Source organism: Sceloporus occidentalis, unplaced genomic scaffold (assembly GCF_023333645.1).
Source record: "Sceloporus occidentalis isolate IW3139 unplaced genomic scaffold, rSceOcc1.0.p SCAF_28, whole genome shotgun sequence".
Classification (NCBI taxonomy): Eukaryota; Metazoa; Chordata; class Lepidosauria; order Squamata; family Phrynosomatidae; genus Sceloporus; species Sceloporus occidentalis.
In genome coordinates this window covers 11,669,499-11,688,798 of record NW_028317008.1, presented here as the reverse complement: position 1 = coordinate 11,688,798, position 19,300 = coordinate 11,669,499, and the positions used below count along the sequence as shown (strand labels likewise).

The window sequence follows — 19,300 nt, the reverse complement described above, 5'->3', positions numbered from 1 at the left end:
TTAGAACATTTCTGCGCATGAAAAATTCTTTACAATTTTTAGAGGTTTGACTTGACACATAAGTGATTTTTAGGAAATAACAAACAAGGTTATAGCCGATAACTGACATTTTGTTGAATTATAAGATTGAAATATTTTAAAGACTTCCAAATAGCCAAAAAAAAAACTATTCTGTCAGGTGAAAATATATTTTGGAAGAAAATAGCAATAATGACAACATTTATTTTTTAACTTGCTCCTTAATATTTGTGTTTATAACAGGTGCAGGCAGGCTCAGTTTTTTTCCCTATACTCTTAATTCCCTAATGCACTAATGAATAGATGGTGGTGTTTAACAGCCATATGTACCCTTTTAGGATTACTGTGTTATGCTAGTGACATAAAACCTGTCAGATCAGGTTGGACCTGTAATCTGACATGACAATCGTTTTGTGATTTTAAGAATATTATTTGTATCTATGACCCTTGAGTTGTTATTAAGAGTGTTGGTCCCTAGCCTTTATGCTTCAGTTGCGGCACATTTTCAATGTAAGGGGCCTGCACAGCAGGGACAGCAGATCACACACACACAAGTAACATGGGGGTCCTTCAAGCCCAATAAGCCATAGGCAGGTGCCTAGGTTGACTCGTGCATCATCCAGATGTAGATTTAGCAGTCTCAGACTACAACTGGTGCAGGTCATGGTGCAGCAAGGCTTACACGATAATTATTTTGCTGCTGTATTTGTGGTAGAAAAGAATGACAATGAGACCCGCCTCTGTCATTAATCTATGTCAGTGGTTTTAGAATGACATTTTTACAATAGCAGTATGGCAGTTCTGGGAAGTTTGTTCAGGTTGACAATGAAGATAATATTTAACAATCGGGTATGGAGAACTTTTAGTCCAAGAATGCAGCAGTGAATGCAACAATGACTATATTGTTTAAGACCGTGCTTGGAAAGGATCCAATCTTATTTGTATGCATGTATATTTTTTATTTAAAATAAGTACAATTAAATGAAATACAGAATTCATACAGACCTTATATTCATGTACAATAGTTATCTACATTGGAGAACGTTCCATGCATTCTAAAGGTTGCCCTATATTAAATTTTTGCACCTCAAAATTAACTAGTAAATAAACCAAGTTATAGGGTAATTGTATATGAAAGACAGGGAAGTGTACTTCTGCTCTTAGGCTTTGCATCAATATTCCTAACCTAAACTGGTTGTTGGTGGCAGCTGATTGTTTAGTACAGCCATTGTAATGAGGTTCAAGGAGAGAATGTGATATATGAAAGGGATTATATTTTAGGACCTCTCTTTGATTGCTTACACTGAAAATGTTTGTAAAAATTTAATTGCATGTCTTGAAAATAACTATTTTTGTTTAATCGGTTTCATTGTAGGACTAAGCAGTATGGTCAGAACTGGGTCTCACTGTGAAAGGGCTTGCAATCCTCGGATGGGTAACATCGCCATTGGCAGGAACTTATGGACAGAAACAACATGTGGGCATAATAACACTGAACTATACTGCACATATAGCGAGAATCCGGACCAGACCTGCAGACAACCAAAGTGTGACAAATGCAATGCCGCGCTCCCACGGCTTTCCCACCCACCTTCAGCCATGGCAGACTCGACGTTCAAAATACCCCGCACTTGGTGGCAGTCGGCCAGGGATACTCAGCGGGAGATCATACAGCTGGATCTGGAAACTAAGTTTTACTTCACTCATTTAATCATGGTGTTCAAGTCTCCTAGGCCTGCTGCCATGATTCTGGAGAGGTCTCAAGATTTTGGCCTTTCCTGGCGACCATACAAATTCTTCTCCACAAACTGTTCTGCCACCTTTGAGCTTGCAGATGATGTTACAGAAAGAGGAGCTCTTTGTACCTCCCGATACTCCCAGCCTTTTCCATGTAGTGGAGGAGAGGTAGGTGTTTTTAGCATTATTTTTAATTATACATACAATATGTTGGGCTAAATACAAAACAGTACTTTCATACACAAAGCCAACAAGTCAAGTGCTTCCACCTCTGTTTAGTCACACCACATTTTTTTATTTATTTCTTGGTTATGGTGCTGTGTAGTAGACTTGTGCACATGGACCAGAAATGATTTGGACAAATTTCTGGTTTTGTTCTTGCACCTTTTATTTTCAGACAACAAATTTTGTTTCCTGTCCTTTCAGTACGGACCAAATTTGGAGGGCTTTTCCATTTGGAAACAAACTTTGTTGTCTTCATGTTGTCTTCTTCACCAAGTGCTTCTTGACCCCTTCTTCTTTTTCTGCAGCTCCGCTTCTTGTGTTACCTCTTCTTGTTCTTCTTCCTTGGTCCTCCTTTTCTTGCTGTCTACTGTATTAACTAGGCCTCCCAGAGCACTTCCATGCACACCCTCTCGCTCGATCAGAGGAATGGGAAGAGTTTGCGGAAAAATGGGAAGAGTTGGGTCTCGTGGGGTGTGCTGTGGCTCCAGCCTTTTGTGAAAGCACTGCAAGAAACAAGAATATTGTAGAGGGATGCGCAAAGAAAGAGAAGCATTTCTGCACCTCTCTTTTTCCACAAATCTGTCTGCAATATTCCGGCCTCTTGAACTTCCGCAAGGGTGTAGCCAGGGTATGCACCACAGGGACAGCCTCTCTCTCCCATTTCTTCAATCAGGGGTAAGGCTCTCCCCATGGTGTGCGCCAAGCTTCCCCCCTGTTGCAGAAACACTCCAGGATGCCAGGTTAATGGTGCAAACAGTGGGGGAAGGAGACCAAGAAAGAAGATAACAAGAAGAGGCAAAACAAGAAGAGGACCTGCATAATAGAAGACGGGAACACAGAATCAGTTGGCGAAGAAGGTAGGGTGACATTGAGAGAGAGTGTTTGTGAAAACCTGAGTGAGAGTAAAAAAAACAATGAAATGCAAACGAAAATTCACCGATATGTGCATTGTTTTCGTTTGTGTCGTTGGGATCCCTCCTCATTTTTGGACATTCTTATAAATTAATAAAATTGGCAAATTTCGCTAAATTTTACATTTTGCAGGAATCCGAATGCACAAGTCTAATATGTAGCATTTTTCATACTATTTTCCATTGTAACTATATATATTTTGGTATCCCTTTATGGAGATGGAACTGGCTTCAGATAGAATGATTTTTTCTACAGTGTGTCCCACTAATAAACTCCTTAATATTTGTAGGTCCACCTTCCAAATTATCAAGGCTTTATTTTGCATTAACCATATATACTATAACTATGGATAGCATAACTTCTCTGAGATTATATTTTAGTTTGCGAAACAGGTAATGGTCAGGGGTGTTTGCTTTGCATACCCTGTTGCCAGGCTCAGTACCATGGTCAGCACCATCACTGAAGCTGCAGCTGTTGATGAACTTCACATACAGATATTCACATTGTTAATTTATAGATCTAAAACATCACAACTATTATTGTTGAAACACCTGTTTCCGACTACGTGCTTCTTTTCTGACTCTCAGTTCATATAAAAACTATACTATAATATAAATAGTTTTGCTTCTTTGAACAATCTCACCATTTCATATACTGCATCTGTGCCCTGTGTCTGAGCTAGTATGATTAACAAAGGGATAAAAAGATCTGACTACCATCGATGCCCTTTTACAATACATTATTAGAAGCAGTCATTCGGCTAAGGAGTCTTGCAAAGTCAGCATAATTTTTCTGGTATTAGTCATATTATATTACAGAAGTTGTCTACGAGGTTATCAAGCCAGATTTTATCGGGATGGAGGCCAATATTATTACAAAGAGAGCTGTCTATTAGATAACAGGACAATCTCAGGATGAACGCTGTCTGCATTAACTGCAGATTAGATAATTCTTGTTTCTGAGTGCATATAATAATACAGAATGGGTCTTTACTGTCCCTGAACAAAGGTTTATTTATAACAGGCAGCATTGCAAAAAGGATTTCTTTTCCATGTTGAGTTGGGTATCCTCTATATAACAGTACTATATATTAATTACTTTCTTGAAATTGCACTCTTTGACAATTTGTTTTCTTGGTCAAAACAAGCTGTAATACTGTATTGTATCAAGTGAAAATGCCATCATTATAATGTCCAATATATGCTGCATCTTGAAAAGTAAGTACATTCTACAGTTCATATAGGTCAATGACATTTGGTTGTGGATGGGACTGTCAATGTCTTTTGTGCCTTGTGCCAGAAAATCTCTTAAATATTACAATATTGCTTAATAAATGTAATAGTGCCTCTCTCATAATATATTTCTGAATTACACAAGGCCCTCCACATTAATAAGATTTCTTTCATCTAGCTAAGGAGTCAGGAAGCCATTTTTATTACTTTCAATGGAACGTTAAATTTCAAATGACCAGAACTGAGATTCATTATACCAGGGCTCGACAAATCCCAGGCGCCAGGTCAGAATTCGGCGCCTAGGTGTTTGTCAGCCTGTGATTGCGGGGGCGCTGCTGCCAGGAGGCAGACAGCACAGCCACTCCGAGCCCGCCCCTGAGCCTGAGATCACTCCCACGGAGTGATCCTGTAGGCTGAAACCACAATTGCAGGAAAACCAGCAATCGCATTTTCAGCTGCCACAGGCAGCTTCAGGAAAGGGGGTTGAGTGTTGACTGACACAACACCCCCCTGCTGCCTGATCGCTCCCTGAGATTTACAGTGCAGCGTTAACCCCTTCAATACATTTTAGGGGTTAATTCCCGTTTTGTAAGGGGCTCTGCTGCTGGTGGTCTGCCTGGAAGCCCAGGCAGACCAGCAACAGCAAAAACGAGCCCCCACAAGCCCTTTGATGATTCCTGCAGGTATGGAAGTCTACAGTAGTCATGAGAGACATTCCCCCTGCAATGGCTGGTCTGTAGACCAGCTATTGCGTCCCAGAGGCAGCTTCAGGGACAGGGGGAGAGGGTTCTTCAGTCTCCACATGAGAGCGACAGTGCAGCGTTAACCCCTTCAATTCCACAATTGTGTATGACACATTTGTGGCATTGCAGGGGTTAACATTTGTCCCCACAAGCTTGTGGGGACTAAATATCAGTCAATGCTGTGCTCCAATGGAACATCAGCATTGAAAGTGTTAAAAAAAAAAAATTTCGATTATAAGACGACCCTGATTATAAGACGACCCCCCAAAATCTGAATATTAATTTATGAAAAAAAAGAAAAAGCCTGAATATAAGACGACCCTATAGGAAAAAAGTTTTACCAGTAAATGTTAATTCATGCAAACTATGTGAACAATTGTTTGTTAGTAAAAGCTACGATTGGGAAAAATATTTTGTTTTTATTTCCTTTTTTTCAACCTGCCCCCCCAGTTATGCACATCTGCCCCCAGGCTTGCCACTCTGCCCCAGAAATGCCTTATACCCCATATATGCCACTGTGCCCCATGATATGCCTTTTAACCCTCTAAATGCCACTGTGCCCCATGATACTCCTTTTAGCCCTCTATATGCCACTGTGTCCCATGATATGCCTTTTGACCCCCTATGTGCCACTCTGGCATTTAGGGGGTCTAAAGGCATATTATGGGGCAGAGTGGCATATAGGGAGGTATAGGGCATTTCAGGAGTAGCATTAAGGGGGTTAAAAGGCATTTTACAAAGCACTCTGCCTCCAGAAATGCCTTATGCCCCCCATTTAACACTCCCTCCCCCTCCCTCCTCCAAACTTACCGGTGCTTCTGACTCCCCCGGTGCTTAGTCCGGGCAGCGTTTAAAGCTCTATGCGATTCGCGTAGAGCGGAAGTTGTCTACACGAATCGCATAGAGCTTTACACACTGCCCGTACTGCCCGGACTAAGCACCGGGGGACTCAGAAGTAAGTGTGGGGGGGGGCATAGCACAGGAGGATCCAGGTCCCCTGCATCTGAGTCCCCGGTGCTTACTCCGGGCAGCATGTAGAACTCTACTCGATTCGCGTAGACAACTTCCGCGAATCGCGTAGAGCTCTACATGCTGCCCGGACTAAGCACCGGGGACTCAGAAGCACCGGTAAGTTGGGGGGGGGGCATAACACAGGAGGATCCAGGTCCCCTGCATCGCTGCAGGGGATCTGAATCTTAGTCTCATAGTCAGACCTATTTGAGGTCTGATTATAAGACGACCCCGATTATAAGACGAGGGGTATTTTTCAGAGCATTTGCTCTGGAAAAAACCTCATCTTATAATCGAGCAAATACGGTATTAAAAAAAAAAACAGCACTGACCTGAAAGTCCAGGGTGCTTCCAGGTCAAACGCTGTGAGTTTAGTAAGTGGGCTGATGATGATCAGATCACTCCTGACCAACTGTTAGTTTAAAAAAAAATCCTGGCTCCTAACTTTTTTAGCTGGCGCCTAGATTCACAACAAATTTGTCAAGCCCTGCATTATACTAGTGGCGTAAAGGGCATGTATACTACCCTTCTCATATACCCTTACGTGTGTGGCAGTTATAAAGCTAGAACTATTTTAAAGTCAGACCTTTTCAACTTTTCACATGTATTGCAAGCAGATCATTTTGTGCCCTGGTGATTAATGTAAGATTTTATCAGGTGACAGGACCACTTTAAAGACCAAAGAAGTCAGTGCCTAACAGGTGGAAGGCTTGGTGCCAACTGACCCCAAAGTGGGCTCATTCTACATGCTCCCCAAAATACACAAAGAGGGAAACCCTGGAAGACCCATCATTTCAGGAGTCGGAACCCTTACAGAAAATATTTCTGGCTGGGTTGAAAAAATCCTTAAACCCTTAGTAAAGGGATTGCCCAGTTACCTCCAAGACACCACCGATCTTCTCAACAAACTTACCAACATCGGCACAGTTCCTGAGGGCACCATTCTTGCTACCATGGATGTAGAATCCCTCTACACCAACATTCCCCATCGTGACGGTATAGCAGCCTGCCGCAAATACCTAGAACAGGAGAACCTAGGAATGGAACCCATTACACAACTAATACAGTTTATCCTCAACCACAACTACTTCACATTTGGACAGGACTTTTATCTCCAAAAAATGGGGACCGCAATGGGCACACGAATGGCACCACAATATGCCAATTTATTCATGGCCAGACTGGAGGAGGACTACATCTCCACCTGCCACAACAAACCACTGGTATATCTCCGCTACATCGACGATATACTAATCATCTGGACTGGTAGCGAAGAGGAACTCCTCAGATTTCATGAAGGCTACAATGCCTTTCATCCCACTATAAAGCTGAAACTGAGCTACTCCCGCACTAACATCCAGTTCCTGGACACTACCATCTACATAAAGAACAAGTCCATTCAGACTTCACTCTACCGCAAACCAACAGATAGACCAACCTATCTGAAACACAACAGCTTCCATCCCAGACATACCAAAAACTCAATCATCTACAGTCAAGCTATTCGATATAACCGCATCTGTTCGGATCCTATGGACAGAGATAAACACCTCCAGAATCTCAGGGAGGAATTCATAAACCATGGGTACAGTACAAAAATCACAGACTCCCAAATACAGAAAGCCATCAATATCCCCAGAGAAAACCTCCTGAGATACCAGCAGCCACAAAAAAGAGATCGAGTACCATTAGTGGTCACCTATAATCCACAAATGGAAGCCCTGCGCAAGATCTCAAAGGAACTACAAGAAATCTTGCACACTGATGAAAGACTTCGGACGATATTCCCACATCCCCCACTGCTCTCATTCAAACAACCTCCCAATCTCAAACAATGTATAGTGAGGAGCACCCTTCACAGGCGAACAGCAAATGGTACCTCTCCCTGCCAACAAAAGAGATGTGAGACCTGTGCACACATCCTTCCCACAGATGAAATACAGATACCCGGCTCACACTTACACCACAAAACCAATGGCTGCTTTACCTGCAAATCATCTAACGTGGTGTACCTCATCATGTGTGCTAGATGCCCAACAGCGATGTACGTGGGGGAAACAGGCCAAGCATTACACAAACGGTTTAATTCCCACAGACATACCATCAAACAGAAAAAAGTAGATACACCTGTTGGAGAACACTTCTGTCAGCCTGGACACAGCATTCAGGATGTGAAGCTGTCAGTACTGATGGGATCGTTCCGCACCCAGAGGGAGAGAAAGATATGGGAGATCAAACTAATATACCGTTTTAATACCCTAATTACTGGCCTCAACAGAGACAGAGAATTCATCTCCCATTATAACATCACCAACCATTAATCCTCCCACAATTCGAATTTACTACAAACAACTTATTCCTGGGAACATTTGACACCTTCATGGATCTGGCATATGTCTAATGGTTTTATGGCCCCTCTAACCAGGGAGTGAACTGACCAACGATGCTTTGATTGAACCTTATCTGGCCATTGGATCTGTCCAACTAATTTACTGCTGAACAAATTCCCCAATACCTCTGTGTTTATCTAAAGTCTTTGTTAACGTGCGAATTGTGCTTTTGTATTTAGATAAGTCTGTGTTAGCTTCATTAATGCCTGAGGAAGGGACCTAACAACTTGGTCTCGAAAGCTCGCAATCAAACTCTCAGTTAGCCAATAAATGGTATCATTTTAACTATACTTTTCTCCTAGAAGGAACTAGAATGAGACAAGGCATGCATTTGGTAATTTATGTTTAGGGGGCAATTTTTTCTACCGCCTTTTTTTAGTAAATGAGGGGAAGATTGTGTCGGATATAAATCAAGAGGAGACATAACAGTTTTTTTTTTATAAACCCAATTAGACACGGCTTGTTTGAGATTGGGAGCATAGCAAAAATGTCAGTTTTAGACACATTTTATGATTTAGTTTTAGAATTCTTCTTTCCTATAGCATTTTAACAGCTACCCCCCCCCCAAAAAAAATACATTAATTTAATTAATAAATGGAACCTAAAAAAGATTACCATGTCCTGCTTATATTTAATAAATCAGTTTAGTTTGAGGGCTGGGATGGCTGGTGTTGAGTGGAGCTGTGTTAAGCAATATTCATATTCCTTAAGATCTGTAAGGTAGAATAATATATTTTTGCTCCTTATCTTGTATTTAAACATTGGAGGCACCAAACTTCTTATCCTTACATGTCCATCATAATAAAAATCCACAATTTGACCTTGTTTTATTTTAAGTATGAAGAAGGAAATATTTTGCCTATTTTTCATTAACCGCTTATATTACACGTCCCAAGGGATTTTTATACATCTATTTCTAATCGTTAAAACATGATTTATGGAAGTGAGGAAAGAAGTATATTTTCTTCCATGAGTGAAATAAATCTTCTGTCTTGGAACTGAAAGAGAATAATTAAGAATGTTTTCTCCGAATTAACTGCTTTTCTCTTGGTGTTTACAAATTGGTTCTGCCAAGGTTTCTTGACGTGGCGTCCAAGTGTCCAGGAATTTGCATTTTCTGCAGACTACACAATGTAACAATGCAGAGAACCCTTTCGCCGTCCATATTTCTCTGATATGTTATCAAACTGAATAAATTCACATATCCCGGATAGTTACAGTTTAACATTCCTGTGATATGGTTTGATACTGGGTGTATGCTAGAAATGTGAATAACACTTCTTCCTTTTTAAACTAGTGCCCTGTGGGGCTTTCACTGGGGTTTCAAAGTAAAATATTTGGCAATTAAGGCTGGCAAGGTGTGTTGGGGGGTTATTGGTTCCTCGGCTGCTCTCATGTGAACATTTGGGACATCTACCAGAAGCGTTTTACTTAAAGTTCAGAAAGTCACCTAGATTAACACGGGTTATAACACGGGTTATAATGATCCCATGTGGTCTAAATTGTAGATACTTAAATAACTAAATCATATGTATTAATGTCTGGCATAACGCAAAGCCAATAACCACCAGTATAGCGAGGATGAGGCATTTGGCAAATGTATGTTAAGGATAGGATAGCATGAAATAATGCATTGAAAGGCTTCCAAGGTTTCTCAGTGATACATCATCTAAAAATAAAAGTGCCAATTGGAGTTACAGACAATACAGGGTTTCTGTGTAAATCAGATTAGAGAACGTTAATAGATATGAGCAAATAGTGAAGTTTAAATTTTGAATTCGCGCAAAGGACTTTGGCAAACCAGGAGTTTAATAGGAATAAGGAAAAAAATAAGACTGGACATCTTTTTGATTCTTTCTACTCAGATCTCCTAATCTCATAATCCCTCTCTTTCCTATGCTTTTGATTTCAGTAACATAAAAGACACATTTCTATTTGTTTTGTCATGGGACATTATAAAAGGCTGCTTCCAGTCTTGCAAATCTTGAAAGTTTTGAGTCAATATAGTGAACTGACCTTCGCTCTTACCTAATTAATATTTGTTGTTAAAAAGAAGTTGAAATATTTTAAACAGGAACATCATTTTCCTTATTGTGCAATTTCAGAATCACATCCCATATCGAATGACATTTATTATTGTGGAGATTTTAAAGCAAGCAAATTTTTGCTCATTAACCTTGGTTAACCCAAAATAGATACGTCATTATACAAAAGAAATGTAACTCCCAAATCCTCTGTAATATCATCAGATCTATAGTGCAAACAGTGGGAGTAGGGGATGAACAACCGGATTTGCATGACTAGGTACATATTAATATTTAATCAGCTTAATAAATGATGTAACATGTGTTTGAGTGGGGGCCATGTGTGGGAAACTATAACTTTATTTATAAGATTTGCTGGCCTTTACACCTTTGATAGGACAGAATATGAAAGTATGTATTTTACTCATTTTAAATTCAAGCCCATGACCTAGCTTGTGCTAAAGTCAACATTGTATCAGTTAATAAACCATCATATAAGGTAGAAAGGAATGTATAGAATTAAATTGGCCAAGCATAAAGGAGCCATAAAGGAGTCCCTAAAATGTTGGGCCTTAGGTACATAAACTAATGCCACAGTTAATGTTTAGGTCTTGCAGTGGAGTTTATTCACTAAAGGGCGATTTGCCGGGAGAGATTGCAAATGTGCTTTCATTGTGAAGAAGTCAACAGTGGAAAGTTTCTCCATGTCACGCGTGGCGCCTCACTCATCCCTGCCGCTGACGCCGTGCGGACACGTCGGGGTCGCGGCTCCGCCCCCGCCGCGACCCGACGTCGACAGAGCGTCACACGCGCCACCGTGGCGCGTACCTCAGGGGATCGCGGCGGCTCACCCGTCACTGCCGCCGACGCCGTACGGTCACGTCGATGTCGCGGCTCCGCCTCCGCCGCGACCCGACGCCGGCAGGGTAGTCCTGCCTCCACACCCTCGCTCGTGATTGCGCCTGCACGCCGAGGACGTGCAGGCGCGTCACCTCCTCATACCGCCGGGACCGCGGGTCGGATGTCTGCTGCGGCCGCGATGACGTCACGCAACGCACGCCACGCCGCGGCCTGGTTGTGAGTACCTTCTCCTATATAAACGCCATTTGTTTTCCTTTTCTTTACCCGTTCAAAGTGTATTGCTTTTTGGGTGTGCTGTTCCTTGTTATTTATCTTTTGCCTTGTGTACCGACCTTTGCCTGTTTTTTGACTACGACTCTGCGCTGCCTGCCTATGACCTGGACCTGTTTATACCGTTTATGCTTCTGATCTGCCTGCCTTGACCTCGGACCTGTTTATACCGTTTATGCTTCTGATCTGCCTGCCTTGACCTCGGACCTGTTTATACCGTTTATGCTTCTGATCTCCCTGCCTTGACCTCGGATACGTTTTGACCTCGCTGTTTGCCGTTGCCCTTTGATCGGACTGTTTACTGGACTGCTCTACATCTATATATCTGCATAGTTGGATCCTCCTTTGCTACCTGACCCCGTGACACTCCAGGACAAATATCTTAGCTGGCCCTGAATAGTACATAATTCAGTTTCCATGGAAACAAGCCAAACTCTACCTACAGTAACTGCTCCTTGGCAGCTACAGTACGAAAGCACAACTATCAAGCAAAGCCTTTTTTATTTAGTTAAACATTTCATCATCTTTTAGTAGGTAGCAATATACTAAAGTACTATTTGCTAGATTAAAACAAAAGTGTGAAGGAGGCATTATTGTAGTAATTAAACTAGCTTTAATAAAATGGTCTTCCAAGCATTCATCATAGTCTTACTGGGCTTAGCATCAATGAACTTTTTCTTTAAGTTTTTTTTTTTTATTTTCTAATGATTTAATTTAAATCAAACAAAGACAGGGAGTTAATCCAGTTTATCTGTGGTTAGAATGTTCTCAATGGCTCCACTTTAAAAGTCTGTTTGCGCTGTGTTGTACTGCTGAACACTCTCGCAGGGTGCTGAAGGAAGATGGACAGATGTCTGATCAATAATGATACAGAAACAGGAAAACAATGTGTCTTTGTGTATTTTTTCCTCTGCGGACAATATACCCAGATGAGCCAAATCGCTTTGTTACACATTAGTTTTAAAAGCTGTTTAGGACTGATAATGGAAGTTATAGTGTTACTATGCCATTAGACTAGATTAGTCTTGCTGTTGGGAAATTTTCTTGACTCATGTCACATTTTTTATATTTAGTTTATCTGATTTAATTTAGAATTAGCTCTACATGTTTAATTATAATTTCCAATGTATTTCTGAGCTCTTCAAGTCTTTCAGTATACTTCTCCTTCTCTCTTTCGGATATACAATGACTTAGGCTACTAAGATGTAGAGCCTAATATAATTTCCTCTGCATCCTAGTTCCCAGTAAGTTCGGCTTGTAATGTTATTATTGTTTTACAGTCAAAAATGCCACACTTACAGATAAATCCATAAAAAGACAAAACATTTTATTGATTGTTTCTATAGGATCCACAGCTATCATGGGGGTGCTATTACAAAGTCACATTGTGAGGAAAACAAAGGTCTTGGTTTTAGGATTGAGGTGGCGTGGTGGGGTTGTTAACTCTTGTAAATTAATTACTTTACTTCGTCAGGTGGATCTTGATGTGCAACAACTGTGCTTTCTATTTTATAATATGTCAAATGAGTGACCAAAAATCCTGGATAACAGAGCAGTGATTTGTAAACTAGTAAATGGGCACAGTCACCATAGCAAATGTAGCAATTTTTTTTTACTTTGCCCCGCAATTACTCTTTATACATACCCCCATTGTATTTTCCATACGTGATCATCTAATGATCTACCATTACTTGGCCTAAACATTATGCAGTTGGGTCCCTAGAATACACACCCAGCTCCCTAACATAATACACAGCACTATAGGACAATAAAAGCTAATGCTCTGCACCCTGCCCTTAACACACTCAAACCCTTATAATATTACACCCTGTGTCCTCCACATCTCCCCATCATAACACACCCTGCTATAGATCTCCTCTACCCTTACACAACTTGTACTATTTCTAATATAATAAACTGTATGCATTATAAAGCCAGTCATCACATGCCCTTTAATGCATATGACAGCAGTGTGTTGCCTTTATATTATTAACACATTTTTCCCTTTGCAATTGAATGGGGGATTCAGTAGAATCATCAAGCATTTGCCTTCTCTCTCTGCCCCCTAAGAGGAACCGGGCTAATAGCCAGTGGGTCACTTACCTTTGCATGGCAGATCCAGCACCTTATTGTGCAGCCATAGACTAAATACATGTGGCTGTACTCTGCAAAATGATTTAAACGTAGTGTGCAGGAGCACCTACGCTATTTTCTTCCTTAGTCCGGGTTCGACTGAACCAGGTCTCCTGCTTGCTGCTGCTACTGAGATGGCTTATGACCCCTGGGCATGAGCAGAAGGCAGGAGAAAGTGGTGCAAAAACCAGACAATGGAGGGGACAATGCTCTCAAGAATGTATTTTAACATATGCAAAGAGTGCATTTTAACTTAAAGTACTTACAAAGTACATTGATAATGCATTCCTTATGTTTTTTGTGATGTGTTTTCTTCACCATAATGACCAGCACACAGCACTTTATTGGCATTCAAAAATGTCTTAACTTTAGCCACCTTATCCATTTGTATCCTCACAAGGATTGTGTACGATGTAGCTTTGTAGTATCGATGAACACGCTGCTAATTGCAAGTCAGAGCAGGCCCCTCTCTTGGTTGTGCTATTTACTCAAAGAGCAGGTATCTCAAGAAAAAGACAGGCCCCAGGCCATAAATCTCTACCGGTGAGGGGTGTGTGTTGGTTTACCTGAGGCAAAAATATTTAAGATTGCAGACAAAACAAAAATTGGTGAGTCAGTATTTGTGTAGGGAATAAAAACATGTTGTGGTGTAGGAGCACTATGCGCATTCATACCTTAGAGGGTTTATTCTAACCACCTCAAAGGTTCCTTAAATGGCACATGGCATGCTGATTCTGAATTGTTACATAACTCTTTGCCACTTATTTTAACCCTTCGGTCATAAAGGTGCTGTTCCCCCTGAAACATTAATTGCATGCACTAGAAAAGTTATAGCCTTTCTGCCTCATAGCAGATGGCCAGCCACCATATTGGGTGATCAGGATTCCTCTAGAGCCACTGCTCTGTGGGCCAGTTGAAAGGGAGATCATTGATTTCCTCAACAGGCCCATTAACGCCATGGAGTACTGTACTGAGTTGGCAGAATCATCCCTTGTTTCCTTCGGCCTGAAACGTCACATCCTTAACAAGTGGAGCACTGGGATATGACGCCATATCCTGACACCCAGCAGTAAGGAGGAAAGTGGAGATAACGTCTGGTCGACTTATGGCCTTATGGTGAAAAGTGTGAACTTTCAACAGCTCTAAAAATTATTCCTTTAGTTACAAAAGTATTTAATTTGGCAGACCAGATAGAATGGTGTCTATAAACCAAATGGTTAAGAAACAACTGTAGCTGGCACACCATCCGTAGCAAACTGTACCACAATGTTGCTGACTGTTCCCCATCGCAGTGGTTAATTTGAATACAATATTTTACAATGATTTCATGATTAAGGGACAGCACAAACAATTTCTAATGCTATTTTCTCATGATCGTTTTTTTACCTGCATTTTTTATCACAATGTGTAGATCACAGTGTAAGTACTTTTTTTAACTTTCTTAATACAAACTTTAATTTGCAGACACTATTAGGATTACATTTATTGCAAGTAGGTACACATGCTTCTGGAGCAATGTGTAATTATTTGCTTGGCCAAATGTCTTATTAGCTGACATAAATGGCCCTCACTGTGATCTGAGGTTCTTCAATATATAATTATATAGAGGGTCTAATATTTATTTATTACCAGGCCTTCTGATATGTTTTATTAGTTGTCTATTGTTGGTGGGGTGCCAATGATAGATAAAAGACAGCCAGAGACCTCCAGACATTAACAACTCTTTCTTAATCTACCGTAAGACACTACCAGGGCCCTGTCAGCTGCCATTGCATGAGGAAAGTGGATAGTGCCAGCGAATTGATCACCTACACTTTACCTTTTTGTAAATCTAGTGCTGCTTATGAATTCCATAAAGAGGACCATGCCATACAAAACGAATACCTAAAATTAGAAGGCTGATACAACTGTGAAAACACACATCCCCACCCCTGTTGATTCAGGTGTGATTTTCTGTAGAGCATTAAATGACAATAAATCTGATAAAATCTGTATTTCTGTATAGGATAGTAACACGTCCAGGTGTTTAAATATTAATTCAACCAAGTATGTGACAGGATGCACCTGCCTGATAATGCATATGTTTAACATATTTCTGCTCAAAGGGGTTAAAGAAAGAATAGGAAAGTATAAATTCTGTGTTGTGTCAGCACTGTGCTAATTCAGCACACTGAACTGGTGCGTGAGAATTGGTACATACCATAATAATATCCTGTAATAATTTCACATGCGTTTCCTGCTTTATAAGTCTGTGTTAAACTTTGTTAGTTTAAAAAGGGTACACCGTTTCCTCTATATCAGGCCATAGAGTGCTGTGAGTCCAAAAGGACTGTAGAGGTGCTATGTATTGTCCTATTTAAGGTTCACACAAGTGGATCCATATAGATCCCTTTATTATCTCTGAGACTGCCAAGAGAATAGTTAAAGCCACTCCGGCAAGAAAAATGCAAATATGTTGTCAATGCAAGTCTTATAAACATGCCTTTTTCATGATAGATTCATAGATCATAATTTGTCTTGAGCATCTTCACCTGTTTTGTGGCTGAGTAACGTGAGAATTGTACAGTCTGGTTGTAGCAGTCCGTATAATAGCTGGCCTCAGGTAAATGAGACATATGGTCACCCACAAGTGAATAATAACATCTTGTCACTGAAATGTATCTCTCTGTGTTGCCTGAGGCACAATTATCCTGATGGCGTCAGATCTGATATGGGTGACTGATCTATGTGAATCTTTGGCAACATATGCTTATAAATTAAAGATCACTGGAGCCATAGCTGATATATAACTACCATGGAGGAGGACCATGGCAGTTTTAGTTCAGCAGTCTGAATTAAGCATAGGCACCATAGATAACAAGCTCATTATTTTCCTTTACTGTTTAGTAATGGAACATTCTTCTTACTGCATAAATATCCAATAGTACATTCCTTTAATGTATATAAACATAATAATGTAATGCATATAAACATAACAAAGACTGTTTATACCAGCCATGTGAACTATACAGGCATATGTTCCATGAAATGATAGCTCACTTGTTGTCTTTTTGTAACATACTCTCAAATATCAAGGGCTTTAAATGCTTTTTCTGGACATGGTATTTGTTTCAGCTGCTTTTTATATGCAGTTTGCTGCTTATGCAGTTGGGTGAGATGTGGTTATGCTACGGTTTAAAAGCAATAATTTAATTTACATAAACTGCACATTTTTTACAAATGCCTTATACAAATATCTTTCAGGGTTTTTTTGTAATTCTGTTGCTGTTTTTAAAAATCTATTTTTAATCTGTTTCCTTTGGTTAGCACGATATGTAAGGCAGATGCATAAACATATTTAAACTCCTGGATTATGGTTAATGCTAGACCTGTGTAGCTATGCATAGTCAAATTGAATATTATTTTAGGACTGTAAAGAAAACATTTAAATTTAAAATAAGTATGGACTTGAAGGTCATATACATACACATATACATATTTATATTTACCTTGCTAAAAAGTATCAGACTACCACTAAATACATTGTACAGTGCTCTGGAATATGATAGCGCTATATAAAACAATTAGTAATAATAATAATTAAAACATGATTATAAAGGAACACAGAAAGCATTCTGAAGAGAAAGACCTAGGTTATGTTATTTCAGATTCCCCCTGTGGTCATAACTGGAATTGCAGGAGAAATTACAGTTCAATTCGGGAAGGTATATTTTAAAACAAATATAGAAACCTCTTTCACAATTATCTTCCATCTCTCACTTCCCTTTAATATGGTAGATCTTCCTGCTTAGTATTAAGTAACAGATCACTTCTATGTCGGTATCAATACAGATTGTTATCAATGAGACATATATACACATTATGCACATTACAGTGTTGCATAAAACATGTATCCTTTTCTTTAATCCTTTTTTTAATGTGAACCTCTCGTAATTGCACTCAAATTTTGGCTGCAAATATATTTGATGCAAACACTTGTTAGGGTTTAAATAACAAATTTTCAATGTATTTTAGTGGGTATGCAAAGCTTGTAGGTTTTGCTTTGACTCGCAGTTTCCAGAACGCAGAATAGAGTTCAAAACAGTGCTTATGGGCCATAAATACAACTTATGATCATACAGTTTGCTTACTTATGCTTAACAGAGAACTATAACTCTAGAAAGTTTGCTCCTATGGCAAGGGTGCTACCACTGTAATGCATTACATTGAAGTAATAAACCTTGTAATTAAAGAGATACAAAAAAACTGTTAAACATAGTTTTTCCACGGAGAGAGATACACCCAGCATCTAGTAAAATTATCTTTTATCTCTCAAAGTTCTTAACATAATTGGCCCTGATTATATGTCAAATTGCAATGTTCCGGTGCTTTGCCCTTACCCTTTCTTCTCTCCAAGGTTCATGTCATGTTCATGTCATCACTGCGCTGCTGCATCCCATACCTTTCCTCCCCCTACAACTTATCTATGAAACTTTCAAACCGTTTAATGTAGCTCAGACATCCCCTTTCTGCACCATCAAAACCATACTGGATTAGCTCTGAAAAAGCTTCCAGAACCCTTCTATAATTGTCAGCATTCATTGGAAACTTGGATGACTTTGTATAGTGTCCCTTTTAAGATGTTTTTCTCCTTAGTATAGACATTAAGTGGGTTTTAATAAGTATATGTCACATATGTTTATTTTTAAACACAACCCCATATGTTTATTTAAACTTAGAACATAAAACATGCTAAAGTCTTAGCCTGTTGGCATTAAAACACATTGGGTGTTCTATGTAAAAAACAATTCTGGTCCATGGTTTTAAAAGTTTAATTACAGTAACATTCCATTGATTTCCCAATACAAAAGTATTGGGACACCTGACCATTACACCAACAGAGACTTTTATGACATCGCATTCTAAATACATAGACATTGATATGTAGTTGGTTCCTCTTTTGTAGCTATAACAGCTTTGACTCTTTGGGAAGGCTTTCCACAAGATTTTGGAGTGTTTCTGTGGGAATTTTTGCCCATTCATCCAGTAGAAGTCAGGCACTGATGTTGGACGAGAAGGCCTGGATCGCAATCGCCGTTCCATTTCATCCCAATGGTGTTCGATGGGGTTGAGGTCAGGGCTCTGTGCGAGTCAGTCAAGTTCTTCCACACCAACAACCTATGCATTCGGGTTGCTGGAAAACAAAAGCATCTTCCCCAAACTGTTCCCACAAAGTTGGAAACATAGCATTGTCCAAAATGTCTTGGTATATTCCCTTCAGCACTTCTGGCCCATACAATTCCTGGCCCTCAACTCCATCAAATACCTTAGGGGTGAACTTGAACGGAGACTGTGAGCCAGGCCTTCTGGTCCAACATCTGTGCCTGTCCTCTACTTATTAATGTCTATATGTTTAGAATGCTATGTCATAAAAGTCCCTGTTGGTGTAATGGTCAGGTGTCCCAATACTTTTGTCCATATAGTGTATGTTTCAAGTGGTCATACATATATTAACATTTTGAAGGTAATATTCAGCTCAATGGAACATTTACAATTTTTATGTAATCACAACATACACTGTCCATTTGTGTATGTACAAAGCAAGTTGCTTTGGTTATGTGCATGTTACACAACACACATTTCATAGTCCTTCTACAGGAGAGAGAATTAAGCTGTGTGTGGGTGTACCACAAAATACAAAAGGAAAATGTAAGTAGGTTATTATGCAAATAACCTAAATTTGAGGTCAATGGCAAATGAATCGT

The 19,300-nt window shown here is 39.9% G+C and overlaps 1 protein-coding gene across 1 annotated transcript in view; it reads left to right on the top strand.

The window, feature by feature from the left end:
• Window positions 1–1,449: 1,449 nt before the first annotated feature.
• Window positions 1,450–19,300, top strand: part of LOC149299819 (netrin-4-like) — a 54,072-nt gene continuing 36,221 nt past the window's right edge. Inside the window, exon 1 of the mRNA XM_089486130.1 lies at window positions 1,450–1,923. Within this exon, the coding sequence (XP_089342256.1) occupies window positions 1,450–1,923 (474 nt within the window). The remainder of the gene's footprint in view (window positions 1,924–19,300) is intronic.